This window comes from Miscanthus floridulus, chromosome 7, assembly GCF_019320115.1.
Source record: "Miscanthus floridulus cultivar M001 chromosome 7, ASM1932011v1, whole genome shotgun sequence".
NCBI lineage: Eukaryota > Viridiplantae > Streptophyta > Magnoliopsida > Poales > Poaceae > Miscanthus > Miscanthus floridulus.
Window position 1 is genome coordinate 114,162,310 of NC_089586.1, and position 23,898 is coordinate 114,186,207.

The 23,898-nt window shown below is 46.3% G+C and overlaps 2 protein-coding genes across 2 annotated transcripts; one reads left to right on the forward strand and one right to left on the reverse strand.

Annotated features, from left to right (window-relative positions):
- Window positions 1–428: 428 nt before the first annotated feature.
- On the forward strand, window positions 429–869 carry LOC136466093 (uncharacterized). Its single transcript, XM_066464571.1, has one exon. The coding sequence runs from the start codon at window positions 429–431 to the stop codon at window positions 867–869; it is 441 nt and encodes a 146-aa protein (XP_066320668.1).
- A 4,543-nt stretch (window positions 870–5,412) lies between these two features.
- Window positions 5,413–10,864, reverse strand: LOC136464338 (E3 ubiquitin-protein ligase makorin-like). The gene is made up of 6 exons (XM_066463298.1): window positions 10,606–10,864; window positions 9,468–9,555; window positions 7,495–8,285; window positions 7,236–7,305; window positions 6,323–6,411; window positions 5,413–6,233 (listed from the first exon to the last, which is right to left on the reverse strand). Exons 1-6 carry the CDS (start codon window positions 10,614–10,616, stop codon window positions 6,200–6,202), a joined length of 1,083 nt encoding a protein of 360 aa, XP_066319395.1. The 5' UTR covers window positions 10,617–10,864; the 3' UTR covers window positions 5,413–6,199.
- Between the last annotated feature and the right edge of the window lie 13,034 nt (window positions 10,865–23,898).

The following is a 23,898-nucleotide window of genomic DNA, read 5'->3' on the forward strand; positions in this document are numbered from 1 at the left end:
CGGTGCGGTAATTCTTTTTGCCTTAACACCAGTAAAAAAAACTGAAAAGAAGAGGAGTTAAAAAGCAGAGCATTGGTAGCATCATACACGGGTCACAGCCTCACATGCCCAGCGCCCCAGCCCATCCTGAACCACGAACAAAGCGCCATGAACCGAAAACCTCATCACCATGCGGGCAACGTTCATCCAAGGCACATATACACGCGATGGTTAAATCGAGAATTGTTAAATTGATCCAAACAAATGGCAAGCAATGGTACAAGTGTCGATCCCTCTCTCAAGGGAAGAACAAATAACAAGGCACCAAATCAAGCTGGTGCATCAGCGACATCAATCAATTCGTTAACTTAAGGAGAAGAGAGGAACAAAGAAAAGAAGACAAAGGCGTGTCGTCGTCGTGTCGAATCAGAACACGCCCACGCATCGGAATGCGCGCGCGTGTTGGGATCAGCGCAGCCATGTCTCCCCTTCGTCTCTTCCTCCTCCTCCTCCTCCTCCGGGCGCGGCCGGCCGGCTCACTGAATGTAGTAGGCGAAGAAGGAGGCCACGGCGGCCCCGAGGGCTGCGCCGACGGCGGGTGCGACGGCGGAGGAGCCGCTGGTGGGGGCCGGAGCCGGAGCCTCCGCGGCGAGCGCCACGGTGGCCGAGGCGGCGACGAGGACGGCGCAGGCGATCTTCTTCATCTCCATCCCTGGATGCGGCGGCGGCTTAGCAACCGTAGAGACGGCGCGGCGGCGGGGCGGAACGGAGGCGAGGAAGAAGGCGGCGGGCGCGGCGAGCGAGCTGGCTGCTTCTTGGCTGCTGGCTGGCTCTGTGCTCCCGTCGCTTTGCCTGGGGATGGAGACCACGGCGGGGCCGGGGATTTATAGCGAGTCGGTGGCCGCCATGTGGCGGCGCCTGCTACGTGCCTGCATGTGCATGCGAAGCGGTCCAGCGAGTGGCCGGGCGGTCATCTCGCGGGGAAGACACGAACGGGTCGTGTAGCGTGTGGTTTGCGTCTCACCATTTGAACGAGTCCCTCGGTCTCGGCAGGCGCGCGCGCACGTTTGTTCGCGTGTTCTTGCTGCGTGTTAGCCCTGAAACAATTTGGGCTGATTTTGTCAAACTGTTTGTCACGTGTCACTCTCACCTCCAAACAACAATGCTGTGTGTGTTCATCGTCTTGGTCTCCGTCGCCAGCGAAACAGCGCGGTAACTTGCATTCTGTGCTGTTGGCCTGTTGCAGTGCGCCACGGTTGTTCAGAAGGTTCAGAAGACCATCTAGTTTTCAGTCTTCACCGAGAGGGGAAGAAGTCAAGAAGATGAATGATCGTGCGAAAACTAATAAGCAATGATAATCTCCAAAATTTTAGCGATTAGTCTATGGAAGCAACAACAACAAAGTCGTCCGCCAGCTCCTCGATGAAAAAGAAAGCTGCGCTGTTCAGACTTTCAGAAATAAAATGCAGGCTGCCGACCGGACGTTTAAAATTCCCCTGGTCCATTTCGTGAGCTCCGCTTTACATTTGTAATCGTGTAGATTATGTGGTACAACATGTGTTAAGCTGGCAAGAAAAGCGATCGACAACCTACTTCAACTAGCAAGGCGACGATGACAGGGAGGAAACTTATACCAGCAGTTTGGTTCGTTGTGGCATGCAGAGACACAACGCATAAAGCTGAGGCAATGCTCAATCCGAGCCCTCATGGCGCCGCTCGTATCATCGAGCCGCTCGGCACCGGTGTCGTCTGTCTCTGTCATGGGACCCATGGGCCATGGCGGGGCGCACCGGCTCGTCAAGCAACCATAATGGTCCTGTTTTTGCCTTTTGTACTATTTCAATGAATAAATCGTGTTTTTCTCTCTCAATAAATCAGCGAACAATATTTTTAGCCATTATTTTTTAGCAAAGCGAACAGGCGAAGTGTTCCACGGCGGTGGGCCCGGCACCACGTTCTCGCCAATGATTTCGCGGTTTTGGTATAAGGTCAACACACGTGGTAGAGGAGGAGAAGGCATCTGAAAGTTCTGCACCCGATTGGTTTTTGTCGACTTGTTCTGCTTCTTCAATCAAATTCATTTTGGAGAACGAGGCTCCGTATGATTGGCTGCCGTTGTAAATATCTTATATCTTACTAACTGGCAGCCCAGGCTCCGTATTCACTTATTCCATCAACACTAGAATGAAAAGTGTGGATCGGCCTTGTTTGGATGGGTTAGGACTAACATTAGTCCTATTAACTTTTAGGTGTGGACTAACAAACTAACAACTGGTTCATAGTTAGTGGATCCTGTTTGTTTGAATGTTTAGGGACTAAAAAATAGTCAACTAAAAATCCCACATCAACTGCTCATATCATTCGTGTGGTTGGGCTGCTACCTCATAAGATTCCTAAATCATCACCTGTCCAGCATGAAAGAGAATACACAAGCACTCAAGCAGAATATTTGGTATGAACTCCAAGCATTAGGTAGCCACCTAACGACGCTACGGGCGATCAATTGTTAACCTGGAATCCTGTTATTATGGAAGATGAATTCTCTAATCGCCGAGCTCAACCGCAAAGGAACTGTTGCGGCAACTGACAAGGTCCCTGTGTTCTACGGTCCTAATGCCACTCCAGCAAGGCAGCAAACAGCACGATTCAGCTCTTGTTTGATCGACTGCAATCCACGGTAATAGTGATGGAAGAACGGAGTACTACTGGGTGCGACAGAACATGTTCAGAGGCCCTTGCATTGTGACATCAATCCGAACTCTGAATCTGAGCTCTGAACCGATCGGGTTCAGAAAAAAAACCCATCATTTCAGCGCTCCGGCGACCGGGACATGACACCTCCGCGCGCGCGCGGAGATTCATGCATCCACCGCACCGAGTCTGTTCGTTTGGCCGTGGCTCGTCATAAATGATCGTAAATTTCCAGCTAGAACAGTATTTTTCTCTCACATAAAGTAGCCCGCAGTACTTCTTCACGAACCAGCAACGATATGAACCAGCCAACCGAACACGCTGTACCGAACGGAGCCGTAGAGGAATGGGAAAGAATGCCGCCGGTGTTTCGCTGGCTCGCCACTGGCATGCATGTCGACTGTTGAGGCGGACGGCTTCTCTGCCTGCAGCTGAGGCCTCCCTTTCGTTCCATCCTCTCCGCTACCGCGCGCAACGCAGACGGCGCCGATCTGACTGACACGCACACGCACACGCTCTCGCCTCGATCCATCGCCGCCACAAGCCCACAGTGATGCGGCTGGCCGGCTGGCCGCTGGCCTTTGTTCATACAGGACACCGGAGTGCCGGACACGCACGCCCTTACGTTCTGGAACACCGTGATCAGCTCCGGCGTGTGGTGGTAGGGAGAGAAGCTCAGTACGCACGTATCCCTGGAAGCCGGCGTAGGCACAGAAAATGCATAATACATTTCCTCGGAAATTCTGCCAGATCGACCTTAAACTGTTCTTCAGGTGCGCCTAGAAGGTTCCCATTTGGCCAATTCTCCGACCGGCTAGCTTGGTTGAAGCTGCAAACTAGGCAAACGTGAGTTGATTTGGTTGATCTCCGATCCCTCGATCGGTCCCTGTCGATGAACATATACCACATACTCCGTATATACCTGCCATCTTCCAGGGCACGCCCGGCGGATACCGCGCTTGCAACCGAAGCGTTGGTGTTGGTGAAGTAACCGTGAAGACTTTGGAACGGAGCCTACGGTACGTGGCCCTGTTGCTGCCCGTAGTCGGCCTCTCGTACGTCACCCTACACCGCATGTGCGCTGGCTTTACTGCGTCCGGCCGGCCCTGGGCTGGGCAGGTGTACGCACGCACGCGCGCACGTACCGGAGTGTACGCGTACGGCAGCTGCCATTGACCCCTGAGCAACGTAGGCAATACGCTACGTGATCGGTATACTAGTCGGCAAGAAGGAAAAATCAACACGAGCGTCCATGCTTATCATTTATCAAGGGAAAAAAAATGAACGCTCATGGCGAGTAATAATGCTTAGAGAGGGCACGGTCAATAGTTTAGCTGGTTATACGCTAGTGTTATATCACTTATTATAATAGTTATATTATTACAAATACAGAGAGTCTATCTCACCAAGTTTCTTGAAACCAATGTCTCGTTAAGGCTTAAGCTACGAGTTTACAGGCTGCTTTGTTTTCTCTTTTCACCCTGTTCTCTGATGCTAAAATTTAGTTTATGCTGACGCTTATGATTGAAATGTTACGAGAGGAAGAACGTTGTTCCATAGCTGAAAAGTAGCTCTGAATAAGCTCAAGCGAACGGAGCTTTTATCTCATGCGTTTCAACATAAATCTGATGTGATAACTTGTGCAGCCAGCTTATATCACCTTTAACCTTACTAATCTTGCTTTAATTTTACTCGTCGCCAGTTACGGGTGTGCTGAGGGTGACGTGACGTACGCGATGGCGTACATGTACCGCATTCGTGACGTTGCATACCATGTCGATCGGTCGCGTAGCCGGTGTGTCGGCGGTGGCGTCGTGCGGCGGACGCGTCGCGGTTGCGCGCGCGCCAATCAACGCCGGTTGGGCCGTGGGCGTCACCCAGACCCTGAGGTCGTGTGGTGCGGTGTGGTGGGATCGATGGAATCGCGTTCGCGCGCCGAGACTCGCGCCGCGCCACCTGCGCCGTCCGCGAGCCCGACGTGTCGCGCCTCGGGACCCCACGCGTCGCACGCGAGCGCCCGGTGCCCGCGCGGCCGCGACCGTGACCCGCGAACATCACGCCACCTCGTTATATACCCCGGGCCGCCTGCCCATGCCGCTCCCGTCTCACCACATTGCCCCCCTCCTCTCCTCTGCCTCGCTTAGCTTAGCCGCCGCTGCTACGTGCTCTTGCCGTCCTCGTTCCCGCCTCGCTCTGCTCGTGATGGCGTCCCGCGCTGCAGTGCTGCTCGTGGCCGTGATGGCCGTGCTGTTCGCCGCGTCGGCGTCGGCGCAGGAGATTGACCTGGGCGTGCCGCCCGCGCCGGCGCCCGTCACGGGCGCGGCAGCGGGGACCGCGGCGTCGGCCCTGGCCGTGGCTTGCTCTGCCGTCTTCTCCATCCTCGTCGCGGGTGGCCTCATGCAGTAGGCGCTTGCCGTGGACGCGGTAGTTCGCTGCTTATTCGGGGTCGGAGTTGGACCCTGTTCGATCGTCTTCGTCTTAGCTAGTAGGTGTACTAGAAGTAGCAGTGATGGGGTGTGTGATTGTGTCCCTGTGCCCCGGGTGGGCGTTGTGATCTGTGCTATTGCTCATTCTTTTGTACCATACTGCATTGTTTGATTGTATACCTTGTGTTGAGGCGTCTCTTCTATGAATAAAGACGATGGATCGATCTCGTTCGTCATTAGGCTTGCTGGTCTCCATGTTCTGTCCATTTGCGTTCTAAATCTTCCTAGCATTATTCGCAAAAAAAAAAAAAAGAACTTCCTAGCATTTGTAGACAAATACCGTGTACTTTGTGTTTACGCGCCTTGCATACAGTTTTGGATTTTGGAGAATAGGTAACTACGGCCAGCAAGAGATCGTTCTGCAGTCATACGACCCAAAAGGATCTACTCTTAACCGTCCCGTCGAAACATCTAACATTCCATCAACAAAGCTGATGAGAGGTGTATGTATATTGTCCTCTCAATCGCAATGAAGGAGATGAAACGGGGCGACGGTCTAATGTTCTCTACAGGTGCGTTGGTGACCAAAAGAGAGGACGACGAAATATTTATATCGTGGTAAAGAATACCCATAGGCGGGTTTAACTGAACTTAGTTCCACGCGCTATAGCAGGCCAGCAGCTCTGCAGAACGAGATAACATTTCTCCAGTCTTCAATTACAGAGCATTTCGGTAAGCTTGTTTGAAATTTCCGGAAGCAAGCTCAAATTTTTTTAACGACTGGGCTGGAAAAACGAAATGCTAGAGATGCTGCAGCCAACGAGGATCACCAGAGTGTAGTGAGTATAACTTAGTTTGGTCACAACCACCAATCAACTACCAACCCGGACAGGAAATGCTAGCTTCCAAGTGGCACGATTTGGACTGCTTCCTTCTGGATGACTTGAACATTCAGCAAAAACATAAATTTCAGAAATGACTGCCCTCTTTTCAGGATGTTTTTTTTATAATATTCATTACAAAGCCAAATCCAGGATTGCCTGTCTGGTCAACGAACTCCAATGAACTCAGCATGTTTGCTCAACGATACGTTTGGGTTTTCCCTAGACATGCACCCGAGTCAGTAAGTACGACAACCTGGGAAATAAACAGGAGGTTCATATCAGCAAGCGAGGCAAAAGCTTCAAATTTTGTAAAGGAAGCTTGGTAGGATATAGAATACCCACCTCATAAGTCTGGCAATCGCCGCACTTGCATCGTCGGCGTCACGATGATTCAATAAAGCGTCTTCCAAACGGCCATCATCGTAGGCATGCTGAAAACGATGCAATTACAGGTGTGAAAACAATAGATCATAACACCACGGGAAACTGACAATACGGGCTACTACAAAAGGAAACGCATATTACTCTATGATATGAAGTATTATAATCGAGGACTTGAGCCCTCGTGGAGGAAAAGCCAGACGACCATCAAACGAGACACTGTAAATCCTCTTACAAGTTCTAAAGGGCCATGTCCTGTACTTGCATTTTACTCAAAAAGGAAATCTCCAAATATCATAATTAACAGGCAGAATGTTTTCAATAGATAAATTGGTACTTGTATGTACTAAGAAATGGACAAATGGTAGCAATTCACTGTGCAAATTTCCGGACAAGGGCTAGACTCTCTTTAACCTTTGATCTATGGATCCAAAATTTATCGTAAATGCTCCTGCTAGTTTAATTTTTTCTCTCCTTTCTTTCTTTGTTCCTTAAGTTGTAATCGGACTGGCTTCCCTTTTCTGTTTTATTTTTAATAAATAGCCTGTAGGGGCCAAAAGCCCCTCCAGTTTCATAAAAAAAAAATCACTGTGCGAATGGGGACGTGCTTTTGAAGGACCACAGTGCAGCTTAAACCTACTATTGAATTCGAGCAATGATAGCAATCAGCTTGAAATTGCAAGCTGCTATATAAAGGTTCCAGTTTCAAATTACAAAGATGTACTAGGAACAAGACTTGCATTGTCAGATTGAAAATATCTCCTATGATAAGCTAATTATGTTCCACTCAAGAATGAAGATAAACAATACATGCTTTGAAGCATGTAATAAAACAAATAGGCATTTAAATGACCAAAAAAACTGTATTATGTACCTTGTAAAAACAGCTGCTTCCAAAGGGACAAGTGCCCTTTCCGAAGTCAAAGTGCTTACAATCAATAGACCTGCATAACATATACAACTAGTGAATTAAGTTCTGCTTTGGCAGAAAATACAACAGAAGTTTTATCTATGCATCCCTAATAAGCAAATTAAACAGTACAGATGAATTGCTGTTATTAGTCTGGGCAGCTTGAAAATCACATAAACGATGTGCCTAAGGATAAAGCAAATTTTCAAATCAAGTATCTTACCTGAGCTTAGCCTTGTAACTTTCAACAATTTCTTGTTTTTCTTCCTTTGAGGAGTACCACGTAATGCTAGGAACTACATAGTATGACAATTTGCGGCATATTGGACAAGCCCTGAGTGTAGAGTTGACATCCATGCCAGACGTAGGAGAGGTGCTACGCCAATTCCTAATGCATGAGATGCAGAAGGAATGGTCACAGTCAGATAGCAGCCCAAACCTCCTTTCTGCTGCCGTAGGTTTTGAAAGCACACGGTCCAAGCACACACCACATTCTATGTCTTCACTTTTTCTCATGGCCTCAAGAAGTCTGTTGTTTTTCTTGCATAGCTTGACATGTACCCCCCTTTCGTCAGGTTGATTAGGATTCAGGCACTGTCTTTCACAGAATGCACATAGATCTCCATGCATCTGAGAACAGTCTTTCCCATAAGGACAAGTGCCAGCAGCAGCAGAAGAGCAATTTGACAGATGAGCAGGATGTTGTGATGTTTGATTTTGCACAGCTTGGTACGATGGCCAGCTTGTGGTATCATCTGGAGTGTCATGGTCATGATAATCAACTGCCCATGCAGGTTGATGTGCAGAAAGTGTTGTTGTTGACTTGCATATCTGCTGCGTTTGGTCACACAAATCCGTTTGGCATTCGCTGCAATGAGGATCTCGCTGAGAAGAATTGGAGGATGCACGTGCTGCAGTGGTTGCTGGTTGGGGGCAGTTACGATGAACTTCAACATGTTCATTTCTGCAACGGTTACCAAAGGAGCACGCCCCTTTCTGGTAGAACGTGCAAACCTGTAGGTGAGAGCATTACTGTAAGAAATACAGGAATACTGTTACTGGATCATGCAAATGTAAATGGGAGATGCTACAGGTACATTCTTTACTTCCTAGGAGGTAATATTTCAAACAAATCTGAGCCATTGATTTCTTAATTTTTTTGAATTAATTAATTGATTAATTAATATGAGAAAAGAAAAAATATATATTCTCAAATCCCCCTTATCACGGCATGCATAAGTGGATGTGCAGCTATAAAATCTCCCCTCATCACGGCATGCACAAGTGGACGTGAAGCCATTGATTTCTCAAATTCTCCCAACTCTATTAATTATGTATAATACAACTATCACTCCGATGGTACGATGCATATGAATCTGTATTTTTAAAAAAAAAAAATTGTTCATTATACATACAGTGTGATGCTAATGTACATGTTTTTTCTTTAAAAGTGATCAAAAACTTTTATGTGCTGTTACGTGAAGTCACATTAAAATTGTACACCGATCACGTTATATAATCAATTAAAAAAACTCTTATATGTGCTGTCACGTATGTAGATTAAAAAAAAACTCGACCTGCGGGGGGTTATGACGGCCCCCGGGTTTTCCTTTTAAGAAGAAGATCTTCTCACACAGATCGAGAAAACCCCCGAACCCCCAGTCCACATCCTGACGCAGCGGTATCCTTGGCCAGTGAGATGGCGTCTGCCGGACCTGGGCCGTGCGGTCACGTATGTAGATTTAGGAACAAGAACTTATACAAGCATAAAAAATGATCATGGTCATGTACGCACATGGATTTGGATACGAGACATTTACGGTCACGTACACGTGATTTGAGAATGAAATTACATGCACGAAATAATGCTCACGGCAGCTATGGCTAATTAAATTATTCCATGTCTAAAGTTACAAAATAAAAAAATTACTATATCTAATAGATCACACATGCATCAATTAGATCTAGAAAATAAAATTTGTATCTAAAACTTTCCTTATGTATTCTATTTTACCAAATTTAAAATCAAATAAATATATATTTCATCTATTACCTCCTAAGAAGTAATAGATGATTCTAACCGTCCGATCTAACTAAATGAACGGCTCATAGTCATTAGAGGGTACCACAGCAAAGCCCAATGTAAATTGGATAGTGCAGGGAAACTGGTCTGGAGTTAGAAGTACGTAGGTTTACATTATCTGGTTGATCATTGCAGTCATGGGAGAATTCACAGTAATCTCCTTTGAAGCAAGCTCCATGCAAGAAGAATTTGCAAGGGACCCTGGTGAGAAAAAGAAAGAGGCAACATAAGGGAACACTCTAAATTGTTATAAGTTCTACATGGACACAACCATTAACATTTCATTTGCTATGCCAACGGATACAATCCTCAATAAGAGACAGCTAAAGTCAGTATAGATATACAAGGATCCCAGGATTAGTTACCCTAGCTTTTGGGGGCTTGAAATAAACATTCCATCCCCAGAAATGTGTTTCTGATGTGTCACAGAACTGACAACATGACAAACATAGTTCCATTCTCTTCCTAGTACTTCATTTCACTTCAAAGTGTTCTACTCGCCATCTCACCACCATATAAACCATAAATTGTGATGTCATTGGCAAACATTTCCACTCATCCTATTTTTTCATTAAAGCCTTAAAGGTGTACCAAACTACCAATACAGTCTTTAATTCAGAGTTTACCTCAGCAGTCCTGTTATTCTAAAATCTACACCTCAACCTACACTTCGGAATAAGCTTGGGCCTTTTTTTTGGGTAAAAATAATGGACCCCCCCCCCCCCCCCAGGCCCACACAGAGAGGATATATTGCATCCAGCAATTGTCGAGGACATTTCTGTGCCACTCGTACTAGTCCCGTGATTCACAACGTATCCAGATGATTTGAATCCGTGATGTAGTTCATAATGACCTCCAACTGACCACCACACGTGATCTAATTTTTGCACAAGGGCAACCAAACGAATTCGAATGACAAAGAGAGGTCAATTTAGTCGCCTCGATGGTTCCATACCATACGTCCTAAATCCGAAATTGCAACCTTCATAAAGCCAATGATATCTTATTTTTACCAGAAAATATCAAATACCAAACAGTATGCCGCCCAAATCTAGACCTCCACACTAACAGTCAGCTCCATTGCAGGATGACCGCACTGCGATGGTATACAAATGCTGAAATACAAGCTAAATCCAAACTGAAATTACCACAGCAACACGAACGCGATCCACCTCTAAGCTCAAAAGCATCCCATCCAGTTCGAAATCGCTAGAATTGCAGTTCTGCTGAGGCAGCCGAAAGTATTATTACCTCCTCGACATGCTCGACGAGGCGGATCGAGCTGCACCGTCGACGACTTCGGGGACACCAAGGCGACGCGAGGCACCCGTCTTCGCCGCCGTGGTGACGCCCGCCGAACGCCTAGGGTTTGGTCGGTCGGTGCAGCGCGCAGCTTCGTCCAGGTCCGTTTCGTCCTCCTCGCTCTTCCGCAGGTCAGCTTTGTGGTGGGCACCGAAGCGGGGAATCGGTTTTCCTAAAAACGGGGCGGATGCGGAATGACTTTTCGGCCCCCAGCGACGTGGCGAAGCGAGCGGTGAGGTTTCGGGCAGAAGCGTGAACTGGGCGCGGGGAAGGGAGGGGAGCCTGGAACTATGTTCCCGCCGGATTGTGTGGGCAACCGCCTCTGCTTTGCTTGCGCCCGCCTTGCGGACGTAAATGGCGAACAGGAGTTCGCTGGCGGAGCACGTGGAGAAGGAGAACATTAAGCACATGCTCGTTTCTACTGTAATCCGTATTGGGTCGAAACCATATTTTTCTCTCATAATAAATTAGCCGAAATAATATTTTGGCTCATATTTTTTTCAGCGAAGCGAACGGAGCCTAAGTATGACTGTGTTTCTTCGCCAAACTTTGCTAGCAAAATAAATCTGGTAGCCCAAGAGCATAAAGCAATGCAAGAAATGGTATTCGGTATTTTAGTTTGCTTTTACTGTCTATGTGTCATGTATTGTTGTATAAATCTTGTTTGGTTGGCAATATAGTTTTAGTAGAACCACATCATCTTTGTTAGGGTCACTTTTAGCTGCATCAGTGCCTACCTCTCACCACCTATCTATTTATATCAGTATTTCATCAAGAGAGTGTTCGGTTGGGATTAAAAAACACTGTTTTATGCTGAAATATTATGAGAAAAAAACACTGTTCCGACTGAAAAAATAAGTCGAACAAGCCGGCTTAAAGTGCAGCCAAACACTACCCAAAAAGATAGCGCTCACCACCGACCATCACTACCGGTTTGTGTCACCACGTGGTAGAGATGGGCTCCTCGTCACCTTCGGCTCGCCATATGAACCGGTAATGAAGACAATTTTCACCGCTAGCTCGTCGTATGATCCGACGGTGATAACCATGTTGTAAACACAATAATATTAATGATTTTTTCAAACAAAGTTGTATGAAGATAAATTTTATATATAAGTTGTAGATCTCAATGAGATATACATTTATAGTTCATGATTTTTTCATTTGAAATCATTTATGGTCCCAGAATCATGTTTAAAGTTCTCATATTTTGAACGTCAGATGGAAAAATGACTAGAAGCAAAGTTGTAAATTTTGATGAAATCTACAACTTTGTAGTTGATAACTTTTTCATTGTATATCATGTCTCAAATTTCTATTTGAAATTCTAACATTTTGAAATTCAAAATTTCCAAACGACTTTCGATGGAGAAACGTTAAAAACCAAACTTATAGATCTTGATGAGATATACAACTTTGTAGTCAACAACTTTTTTATTAGAAATCATTTATGGTCTCAAAATTCTATTTAAAGTTCTAACATTTTGAAATTCAAAAAATTAAATGACCTCGGATGGCAAAACAACCAAAAACCAAAGTTGATCTCGATGAAATATATAACTTTTTAGTTAACAATGTTTTCATTAGAAAAATCATTTAGGGTCCCAAATATTTATTTCAAAATATAGAAAAGTGAATACGAGGAAAATAGATATGCCTTTTAGACACATGTTACTTTAGGGTAGAGTAGTCATACGAACTACGTACAAGACCACAAGCCTCAGGTTTGAAACCCGCTATCGCGCAGTGCGTGTATTTTCGCGTGTCTTGTAGCTTGCGATGGCTGGCTAGAGGGAGCATCTCGGGATTAAAAGAATTTTTTGCTACTTTTTTGCCCAAATTTAGCATCATCACAGATAATTTATGTTTGAGATCCAAAATCGGCAGTGATAGCTGATAGGGGATTAGAACCGGCTAGTGACCTTTTTGTAGTAGTGAACTAGTGATTGGTGACATTATTACGATTTTCTTACTTGAATGTTTTCTATGTACAAGCCTATTTGAACACAGCAGTATACTCGTGCTAACGCTACGGAGAGAAATTTCATCTCAGATCAAAGTTTTCCCCAAATTTCGAAACCCTGACATTGGCGGGGATCAGAAAACTCACGGCCCTGTTGCCATAGTTGCCACCGTCGTTGCCTTGCGTCATATGGCCGCTGCCGCTCGCCGCCGTCGCCTCCAGCACGACACGGACCATCGTTGCCATGGGGGCTGTCAGCGTTTCGTTGCCGTGGCGGGTCAGCTCCGCCGCGCGCGTTGCTGTCACTATCACCTCCGTGGCCGCGCGCCACACCCCGCCTTCTCTGCCCGCTACACAGGACGCGCCTCGCGCGCAGAGCCATGCGCGCCGCACCCTGCCCTAGCCTCGGGCGCAGAGCACACATCGGAGCAATAAGCTAATCACAATCGAGCATGCTTCAGAGTTTAGAGTACTAACCGTAAATAGCAATGAAGGATTTGGGACACGATTGCATAAAGTACAATAGAGCAGTAATAATAAACACCCGTTCGGCTTATCTCATATCCGGTTTGTTTGTCTTTTTTTTTTCCAGCCATAACCGTGTTTTTCTATCCCATTTCAGTCGGAACAATATTTTTCAGCCAATTTCAGTCCAGATTCAACGAGCCGAACGAAAAAAAAAAAGAATGATAGAAATTTCTGACCAGCACACAAGTTGAATAATCTTGAATGATATTTTGTCCAAATATTCTTGCGGGTCAAGCAGAGGCGTATTAATAATATCGATTGCTAATCCCATCCTATACTCCAGTAGTAACGAATTGCAGTCTTGTAGAGCTCACAGGATTCATGCGCTAGAGAGGGTCACCAAGGCAATATAAAACAACAAAATTGACAAAATGAAGCCTATTGCATGTGTACAAAATTGACCAAATAGCTTGACGAATTCGGGCGCCTTGGCCGCACAAGGAACGACCTCGGTTTCTGGCCGCTTGGCTTCCGCCGGAACAAATGAAATCGCCGATCAAACCCCGATGGGAACCAAACTGGCCGGATCGGGGACCCAAAGCGATCGTCGGGCCGTCGGGGGGTTATGGAGCGAGCGAAGGGATGGAGGTGGGCGGGGAGCCTTCGCCTGGCGCGCTCCGCAGCGGCCTAGGCTGACCCTCCGCTTCTTCTCTGTCGCCGCCGCCTCGGCGAGCGTCGCGGGCTCGGTCACCTCTCCCGCGGGGGCAGCTCGATCTGGAAAAAAATAGAAACGCAGGCGCTGAGTGCGTGTGGGATTCGATCCCTAGCGGCGGAGGGTGTCCGGGGGCGGAGGGCGTGCGGGGTGGTGCCTGGCGCGGTGTGCGCCAGCTGCGTTGCCTGGGATCCTCCAAATAACATACACTGGCCATCAGATTGGTCAGAAGTTTTTTATAGATGTTTTTTTAGTCTTTAATTTTGACGAAGACGATTTACTGAGTTTAATTTATTTGGTGTACAATGGTTGGACTCTCAGCGAATGAATTATATTTAGGTGTACAAGTGTGAAGTGAAAATACGACAATTGCATCATAAAAAGATCTTATCGTGTGTTATTTTTAATTTGTTGCTACAAAATCTACCCTAAGATGAAACTTAGTTTAAAACTAGCGGCGTTGAACTTCCTTAAAGTGTACAGCTATTCCTAGGCGAATCCCGTAGTGAGTAACTCCTAGTTCAAAATTTATTGTTGTCAACTTCTATTCAAACTGAGTTTTTCTATCATGCAACTAGAGAAATACACAAGAGGAAAATTGGTGCAGCTGTGACAGTAACCCCACCAATTTGTGTAACAGTGATGAAAAGCCCTATGTGTGGCTTTAGATAATTGAGACAACCAAGTGGACTAACCTCTATCCTAATGTTGTGTATGAGATAAATTATGTCCACATCCAAGGATGAGCATGGATGGCACACATGGTGATGGAAGAAAGACAAAAAACAAAATACAAAGGTTCAAGGCAATGCTATAAGCTAGGGTATTTTGTTTTGCCGATCAAGACGCAATAGAGTACGTAATCAGATTTAGGATAGACGACCGTACTGCTAAGAGGGGAGTTCTAATTAGACAATTTGGTCATAAAATGCCACTAGGTGTTTGAACTCTATCTATGTGCATTTAGGCCTAGTGGCACAATGGAGAGCAAGCAGAAATGTTTATATAGCTGAGGGTGAGAGAGTTTGAGAGTTTCCAGGAAGCCTAATGTGGCAGAACCGTTCGAAATAACACGCTTCTGGAGATGCTCGTCTTCCACTAGACACTAAGCACCCCGAAAGTTAGCTACATCGGACGGTTCCATCGAGCACACCCCAAGGGAGAACTCGAACAATCCACGTTTTTCACCCAAAATCCAATAATGAGAACGAGTTTATAATACTTAGTCCATTTCATACAACAAGAGTTCTCGAAAATACATTATTACAATACCAAGTTCAGAGTGCGAAATTTAAACAGCGGGATTGAAATAAACATCTAACGATAAGATACAAGGATCCATCTGTACCCACCAGAAGAATCCTTCACACAATAGCCACTCCTCAAGCTGCACCTGCAATAGGGGTAAATAAACCCTGAGTACACAATGTACTCACAAGACTTACCTGACTAGTGGGAATAATTTCTGACTCCAAAGGATATGATAAGCTTTAAGGTTTGTTGGATTTCCTTTTTGCGAAAAGCATTACTAGTAGTAAATCCTTATGTAGGTGTTTTATTAGCACTCATGATTAGTTCATTAGCTAATCATTCTATGTAAGCACCTGTTCTACTTTCAAGCAAGAGTTGAGCAATCAGATTCATTCATCTCCTTTCATCTTTCAGTTCTTACTACGGTGCTAGATCGTAGCCAAGCCGTACCGTATCACACGGCGATTCACGAACCAATATATCCTAGCTGGGTACCATAAAACACACGCCCCAATTATACCCCAGGCACAATCAAGACCAACCCACCACTCTCCTGCCAAGGGTCCAGGTCCCCGTCTAAACTTGGACTCCAAGCCCCCACTCCTGAGTCTTGAACTCAGTGTGGTGTTTAGACCTCCACCATCCCCGCCTCCAATTAGTCGGTCCAGAAAGAGTCAAAACCCACGATAAGAGAGCAACGAGCCTTTCCGCTACCATAAGCAAGTATGTGCTCAGGATAATAAGTATGTGACCTGACTAGAATCCACAGCAACGGACGGTCCTTAACTGACATGGATAAAGAAAACAGTGTAACCAAGCTATGCCCCATTGGCCACGGGACACAACCTATTACACCCACCAGTACCTGTACCATATCCCTGCCCGGTCTCTATTTCCTTTCACCGTTTTATCATGAGAGTAATAATAATCACCTATTGTGAGTAACGGTAGGTTACTCACGCTACCGATAGCCTAAGCATAGCAGCTACTCGACCTATGTTAGTAGGACTCATGGGTAGGTTTATCTATACATGTAGTTTCAATATAAATCATATAACGTAAATGCACATCATATATATATATATCCAGTGATTATTCAAAATAAGGGTTATGCATCGGGGCTTGCCTTGGGCAAGCGGGGTGTCAGCAAAGTCAGTCACTGGTGGCTCCGAGGCTCCCTCCTGTATGAGAACCTCCTCCTCGTACTCCTTGATCACCTCCTCATTCTCCTGCTCGTCCGCGGTCATGAACTCCACCAACTCATTCTCTACATGCATGCAATGATGATGCAACACTTAGTATTACGACAACAACAACTTTTAAAATAACAATACATCTACCAAGCTACTAAGCTAAGAATAATGACTAAGATGCTAAGCTACCCATCCTTTCCACTAAATAGGTATGAAACATTCAAGTATTATCTTAGCAACTAAAATGCATTTCTTATTTTATTAACAATTTAATGTATATTAAAACAAGGACACCTAACTACCTTATTTCTAGGTCTATTCTAGGGCCACAAAAATTACAGTGAGCATATAATAATATAATGAATCTACTGTAAAAATTTCATAAACAAAACTATTACTAATTTGCCACAAAAATTTCTACAAATATTAACCTAAATAATGCTAAACACTCTCAAATGATTTAATAAGCCTTAGCAACAACTCAGACCCATATAATCTAGTCATACCATCAGATAGACAACATTTTTAGGAACTCAACAAAATTTATTTCACAAATTTTGGATACTTATGCGAATTGATATTAATTTTCAAAGTTTAGCTCAGAAATTAAAACATAAAGCTATTTCTAATTCCTCAAGAAAAGCAAAAACGAATTCACTAGATCGGCCCACAACCACGTGGACTTGGCCCACTTGCGGGCAGCGTGCATGCGCACGTGCGGCCCACGCACACAGGCCGGCCCACGGTGGGAGACAGCCCGCGCGCTGGCGCTTTTGCAGAGACGTCCCTATGCTACCTAGTATTCGCACAACGCTGTTTGCACTATTCCTATAGACAGTAACTTTGTAAGAACACCCTTGTAATCTCCCTCCTTTACAACGATATGGTCCTCGACCATCCCTGCGCGTGCCGGTGCGGCGAGCGGTGGCACTGGCGCTTACGCCGACCACACGGGACCGATGCTGACCTATCTACAAGGTTGACGCTCACCTAGGGTTTAACGCGAAGCGATGGGTGGTGGCTGCATGAACTGAGACATAGTAGAAGGGCCTCTCCAAGACGGCGGGCACCCTACGACAATGGCGACAACGTTTCGGTGAGCCATAGAGTTAACAAGACAGTAGGGATAGCAGGTGAGCAACATGGACTCACCACTAACCTAGCGGAGGTGATGGTTTGGCTAGAGATGCCCTGAGCGAGCCTGACTGCGTGCACGCAGTGAGCTTGATGGGGAACCACAGCGACATGACCGTGCTAGCGGTGAGGAGGCAATGGTAGAGGTGCGGCTTAGGTGCGCACAACGAGGAGGGGTTCTAGGCGAGGCTAGTGGTGTAGCTAATTCGGCTCTAGACATTGAGGAGGGAGCTGGCCACAGTGAGGGCGGTGATGGGTCTTAACGGCGTGGTGGTGGGGCCAAGCTCCAAATTGGAGCTTGGCCTTGCACGGTTCAAGTCTAGGTAGGGGCGAGCAGCGACAAGACATGAGAGCGCAGGCGAAGGCATGTGGAATTGATGGGGGATGGCTTCTCGCATGCAGGTAGGCTGGCGTGGCTCGACGATGGTAGCAAAGAAGAGGACAAGGGAAGGGCGGGAGACAATGGGGACGCAGTCAAGGCTTGGCCTACGCTTGCTTGGCGAGACACGGTTGACGCGACCAGAGCGACCACGTCTGACACTAGCCGATGACATGGGCTTGAGGTCGGCATGGCCCATGCATTGCAGTGCTATAAATGGCATGGTGACGGCGGTTCAGCCTCGTGCATGCAGCGTGTAGGCGAACCAGTGGTGTAGCACAGCGCAGCGATGTGACGACAGCGGTAGCTACGTTGTCGTGGTGCGGCACGGAGGGTAGTAGCAACACGTGACAATGGCAGTAGGCGGGGATAGTGCGACGTGGTGAGTTGGGCAGCCACGGCTCCACGCGGCGGCCAGTGATGCGGCCAGAGCGTGGGTAGCTTTGGCCAACCAGCACACGGCCACGCGCACGCTTGCGCGCACCGAGCGCCACGACGTTGAGGCCGCTCGGCATGGTGATCACGTCCAGCCAAGAAAAAAAAGCCCGAGAACACACTGTGTATGGATTTTAAAGTGTTCGAAACAACTACACAGTTGATCCAATCCCTAAACCACCTTCACTACTCTAAAGAGGGCACCTTAGGCTATCAACAAGAGCTAAAGAATGACATCACTCCTAAACTCCATTTTATAGAATAAATTACCAAACATAGCTTTGTTAATCTATTTTTAGACTTAAGAAAATGACTGTCTTGAGTTGGATTTGCTTCAAATTCAATTTCCAAGCTATTAGAAATGTTAGCTAGCGTTATTATCTTGTTAAAACAAAAGTTGCACTATCTTCTACAAAATGTGTACTTCAAACTTTATTAAGGTGTCACATATATGTTTTATAGCATTTTTGTTCAATAAAAATTAGTTAACATCTCTACTTGCTAACTTTATAAATCGTGAATTAACTTTTTGTTTTACGTTTTTATGACTCGTTTAAGTTACAATGCTTTACCTATCCATCACACCACATGCAATATCACTTAAGTATGATGCTCATGACATATTTTAGCAAGTGATTCACTATGTAACACCAAGGGTGTTATAGCTCTCCCCCCCTTAAACAAAATCTCATCCCGAGATTTCATGTGCCTAGTGTGGGAAAAAGATATAAGAAATAAATTTTGATTTAAACAAATACCTCGATGAACTAGAAAGAAGGTGGGATAATGCTTCAAGATATAGCTTTCTTGATCCCACGTTGCTTCATCCTCCGAGTGATTTTGCCACTGAACTTTATAAAACTTCACCATATTATTTCTAGTCACTCTTTCTTTTTTATATAAGATCTTGACAGATGCTCAATATAAGAGAGATCTGGTTGAAGAGGAAGGTCTTCAATTTCCACCGTTTCATCGGGGACTCGCAACCACTTTTTCAACTAGGAAACATGGAAGACATTATGTACTGCTGACAAAATTTCTAGAAGCTGGAGACGATAAGCAACAGGACCACATCGCTCCAAAACCTTATAAGACCCAACATAATGAGGAGCTAACTTCCCACGGACATCAAATCGATGCACACCTCTCATGGGAGATACCTTCAAATACACATGGTCGCCAACTTCAAATTGCAAGGGCCTTCTTGTGGCAGAACCGCCTAATCTAATACCTCCCAAGAGTGCTTGTCTTCCATTAGACACTAAGTACTCAAGGAAGAACACCAAATTACACAGTTCCGTCGAGCACACCCCAGGGGAGAACCCAAAAATCCACATTTTTCCATCAGAATCACAAATGAGAGAATAAAGCTTACAACATTTTAGCCACTTCTTACATCACTTTTCATGCAACATCAGAGTATAATATTTATTGTTATAACAGCGGAATGTAACCATGTTATCAGAGTTATGAATAATTTAATTTAACAGCAGAATATTAACATGTGATCAGAGTTACAATAGAAATAAATATCTATTCCTGACATGATGAAGCGTTGATATATAAACTATGACAATATATTATAAAACTTCCATTATAAAAATATTTAGTGAGAGTTATAAATAAAAACTATGATCGCAGCGTAAAGGAATCCTCTCTGAGCCCACCAGGAGGAATCCACACACAAGGGTCAGCTCTAGCATCCGCCTGTCACCTGCAATAGGGGGAAATAAAACTTTGAGTACTCAATTGTACTCAGCAAGACTTACCCGATAGGAGGAAAGAAAAGACTCCAAGGATATGCAAGGTTGTCGGGCTTGTGGGTTTATTGCATCTGTAGGAAGCATTACTAAGCATGCATCCTTATATTCCATTTTATTAGCAATCAACATTAGTTCATTAACCAACCATTCTACGTAAGCACCTATGCTACTTTCAAGCAGGTGGTAAGCAATCAGAATCATTTTACCATCTTCCATCTTCCAATTCTTACTACAGTGCTAGATTGTAGACAAGTAGTACCGGATCGCTTGGTGATTCGTGAATCAATATGCCCAGCTAGGTACCACGAAACACATGCCCCGCTTATACCCTAGGCACAAGCAGGACCAACCCGCCACTCTCCTATCATGGGGTCCAGGTCCCCGTCCAAACTTAGACTCTAAGCCCCCGCTCCTGAATCCTGGACTCAGTACGGTGCTTAGACCTCCACCATCCCCGCCTCCAATTAGTCGGTCCAGAAAGAGCTGGAACCCATGACAAGAGAGCAACAAGCCTTCCCTATGCCCATACACAAGTATGTGCTCGAGATAATAAGTCTGTGACTTACCTAGAGTCTAATGCAACAGCCGGTCTTTAACCGACACAGGCGGAACAAATACAATCCGAGCCTCGCTCGAATGCCAAACCAAGTCCAGATCCAAAGTACCATTCCACCCGGTCTCCAATTATCATTCATTCATATATATATATATATATATATATATATATATATATATATTCCAGGTGATAATAATATAGTAACAACAATAATATATTTCCTATCTCTCGCGAGTGATAGGCAATCACTAGACTTCTACCGGAGTCCTGTAGGATAGCAATCTACACAATCCTATCATACTAGTAAGACTCATAGGATAAAGATATATATATGCAAGTGGGTTTCATTCAACTCCTTAAAACTTAATGCACAAATATAATTTAAAGTGCAGAAAAATAGGAGTTATGCACCGGGGCTTGCCTGGATAAAATATAACCAAAAGTTAGCATTCCATCTTTGTGACATGACCTCCAAAAGTACCATCTCACCAGCAACTCTCAATGACTCCGTGGTCCATCGACGTCCCTATTATGGTATGCAATGCGATGCAGAGATGATGCAAAGTTAATTAACAAGGCAACAACAACTCTTAAAATAGATTACATACTATGAACTAATAAGATAGCTCTAATGACTAACGTACTAATCTACGTATCAACATCATTGAGAAAGGAGTTATTTCCCAACAAGTGTTTTTGTTATACAACTCTAAGGTGGCACTTTATTTCGTTTATTTGATTTACTATATATGCAACTATGCCTCATTTGCTATCTTAGCAATTTAATTACTCTATAGCTACAAAAATTATAGTGGACACCTAACCATATGATGAACCTACCATAAAATTTTTAGAGTTAATACTATCACCGATTTATCACAGAAATTCCTACAGGTTTATGTCTTACAATATTAAGCATGTTAAAATAATTAGAGTAAACCCTAAAAACATACAAAACCTATGTAAACAAAATACACTATCAGATAGATCATGATTTTAGGAGACTAACAAAATTGGTTTGGCATTTTTATGATGTTTCTATGATTTACTATTAATTTCCAAGCATTCAGCCGATGACTAAAATTAATAAAACACCGAAAAAGGAAAAAGGTTACTTGGGTCCAAAGCGGCCCAGATTGGCCTAGTCTAGCGAGCAAAGCAGCCCAGGTGGGGGTGGGGCGCGCGCGCAGCCATAGGTCGTGGCCCATAGTGCGACGAGCGTGGCCTAATAAGGCACAAGCATGAGCGGCCCAGGCGCAGCGGCGATAGGTCGGCCTAGTGGGGCGCGTGGTAACGGGCATGGCAGCCTAGGTGCGCAGGTAGCAACCTAGCAAACCAGAAGTGGCTGACCCACACGAACGAGCCCAGGCGCGGTGGCCAACTTGCATGAAGGCCCCTGAGCTTTCAACAATTCAACCTGCAGTACATCAGGCACTATGTAGTACTATTCATCTGAGTCTAGTGTTTCGCATCTAGACCCAAGGAAAAGTTCTATTGCAATTCTCACCCTTCTCCCTCCTTTGGTGAAGCAGAGGAGTAGAGGATGGCATCTTTGGCCGATTCCCACCGGAGGGACGACGGCTAGGCGGCACAGGAGCAGCAGCGGACTCGACCATGCTCGTAGGCGTAGGTGTCCTGGCTAGAGACGGGGCACGACATGGCGGCCATGCACGGCCGCAGCAGGGGTGGCCTGCCACAGATGACGATAGGGGTGCAGTAGCTAGCGAGTGTAGGCTCCTCGACACTAGGCGAACATGGCACGCTCCCGGCTAGGCCCTGCTCATGTCGGGGCAAGGCGTAGCGGCCTGATCATGTGCGTGCAGCGCGGCGATGGCCCGAGCAGGGGCCGCGGTGGCTCCCAGTGACATAGGCTACCATGATGGGGTGGCGAGGTCATGGCCTCGGTGAAGCAGAGGAGTCATAGCACAGCAGTGGAGGCTCGATCGACTAGGGAGCAACGGCGGCAGTGGGCCACGACGATGGCACTCCTGGGCACGATGGCTACGCAGCGGCGGAGGAGCAGGGATGGAGTCGCGCGTGGGCACCATTGGGCTATAGGCGTGCGGAGGCAACGAGAGTGCGGCCACGCTGGTGTGTGGTGGCAGTGGTGCGGGCATACCGGGGCAAGGGGTGTTGACACCAGGGTGCCAAGCATAGTGGTAGGCGACGAAGAAAGGGGTGGAGCTAATAACCATCTAACATTGATGCTTCCAAATAGATAAGAACGCAACTACACTTCTTGCCCATACGACCGAAGGTTCGCTATGCCTCGCCTGACCCCTAAGGGTTGGCTCCACCTCGCTCAACCCTCGAGGGATGGACTCTGCCTCGCTCAATGACCTAGGACTGACTCTGCCTCACCTAACATCTAGGGGTAGGTTCTGCCTTACCTGATGTTCGAGGGCTGGCTCCACCTTAGTTGATGTCTAGGGGCAGGCTCTACCTCGCTTGACATTCAGGGGCTAGCTCTGCCTCACCCGACGTCCGAGGACTGGCTCCGCCTCGCCTGACGTCTCAGGGTAGGCTCTACCTTGCCCGACGTTCGAGGGCTAGCTCCACCTCGCCTGACGTCTAAGGGCTGGCTCCACCTCACCCGACGTCCTAGGGCAGTCTCCGCATCGCCCGACATCTCAGGGCTAACTCCGCCTCGCCCAACGACTGCACCCTGCTCCTTCATAATGATGAGCACAGGGTAAGACAGGACACTCAAGTCAACCGTAATACCAAGGACCATACCATGCATGCCTACAGGAAAGTACCATTAGGATATGATGGGACAGGTGCTTTAAGCCCTCCCAGGCATGACAGAGCCCAAATAGTGTTGTAGGCGCCGACTTTTGTCTTATATTGTTGTGGGCGCCACCATCAGCCCTCGGACGCGGATCCTGACATAAGCATACGACAACCACTATGATCTAGGAGGGAATCACATCACCTATAGTAACGGACATATGGTCACTACCCCGTCTTCTCCCCATAGGGTCATGGCTCGGCACCCTGACACGTCGCACCGTCCACTGGAGTTGGATGGGATGTGACCACTTGCTAAATGAAGCTAGAGCATGGCCCTATTAGGATCAACGAACATGCTATCCATGGCATCGTCTCCCATGTCAGCATGGTAGGCTCAAAGGAAAAGGAAGATCCGACACCTTCGAAGGACCTTCTCTACCTCTGGTTTTTCTCTTTCTCCCATCTATAATCTCTGCTCCCCTTTGGTATATAAAAGGGAGGGCAGGGCACTCCACTAAAGGGATGGATCAATTCAACACACCACACACCACATTACACACAACTGAGCAGCAATAGAGCTCTCAGTACTCGTTTGACCTTTCCATCGAAGACTTGGGACCTGTCCCTCTCTTGATCATTTGTACCCCCTACTATG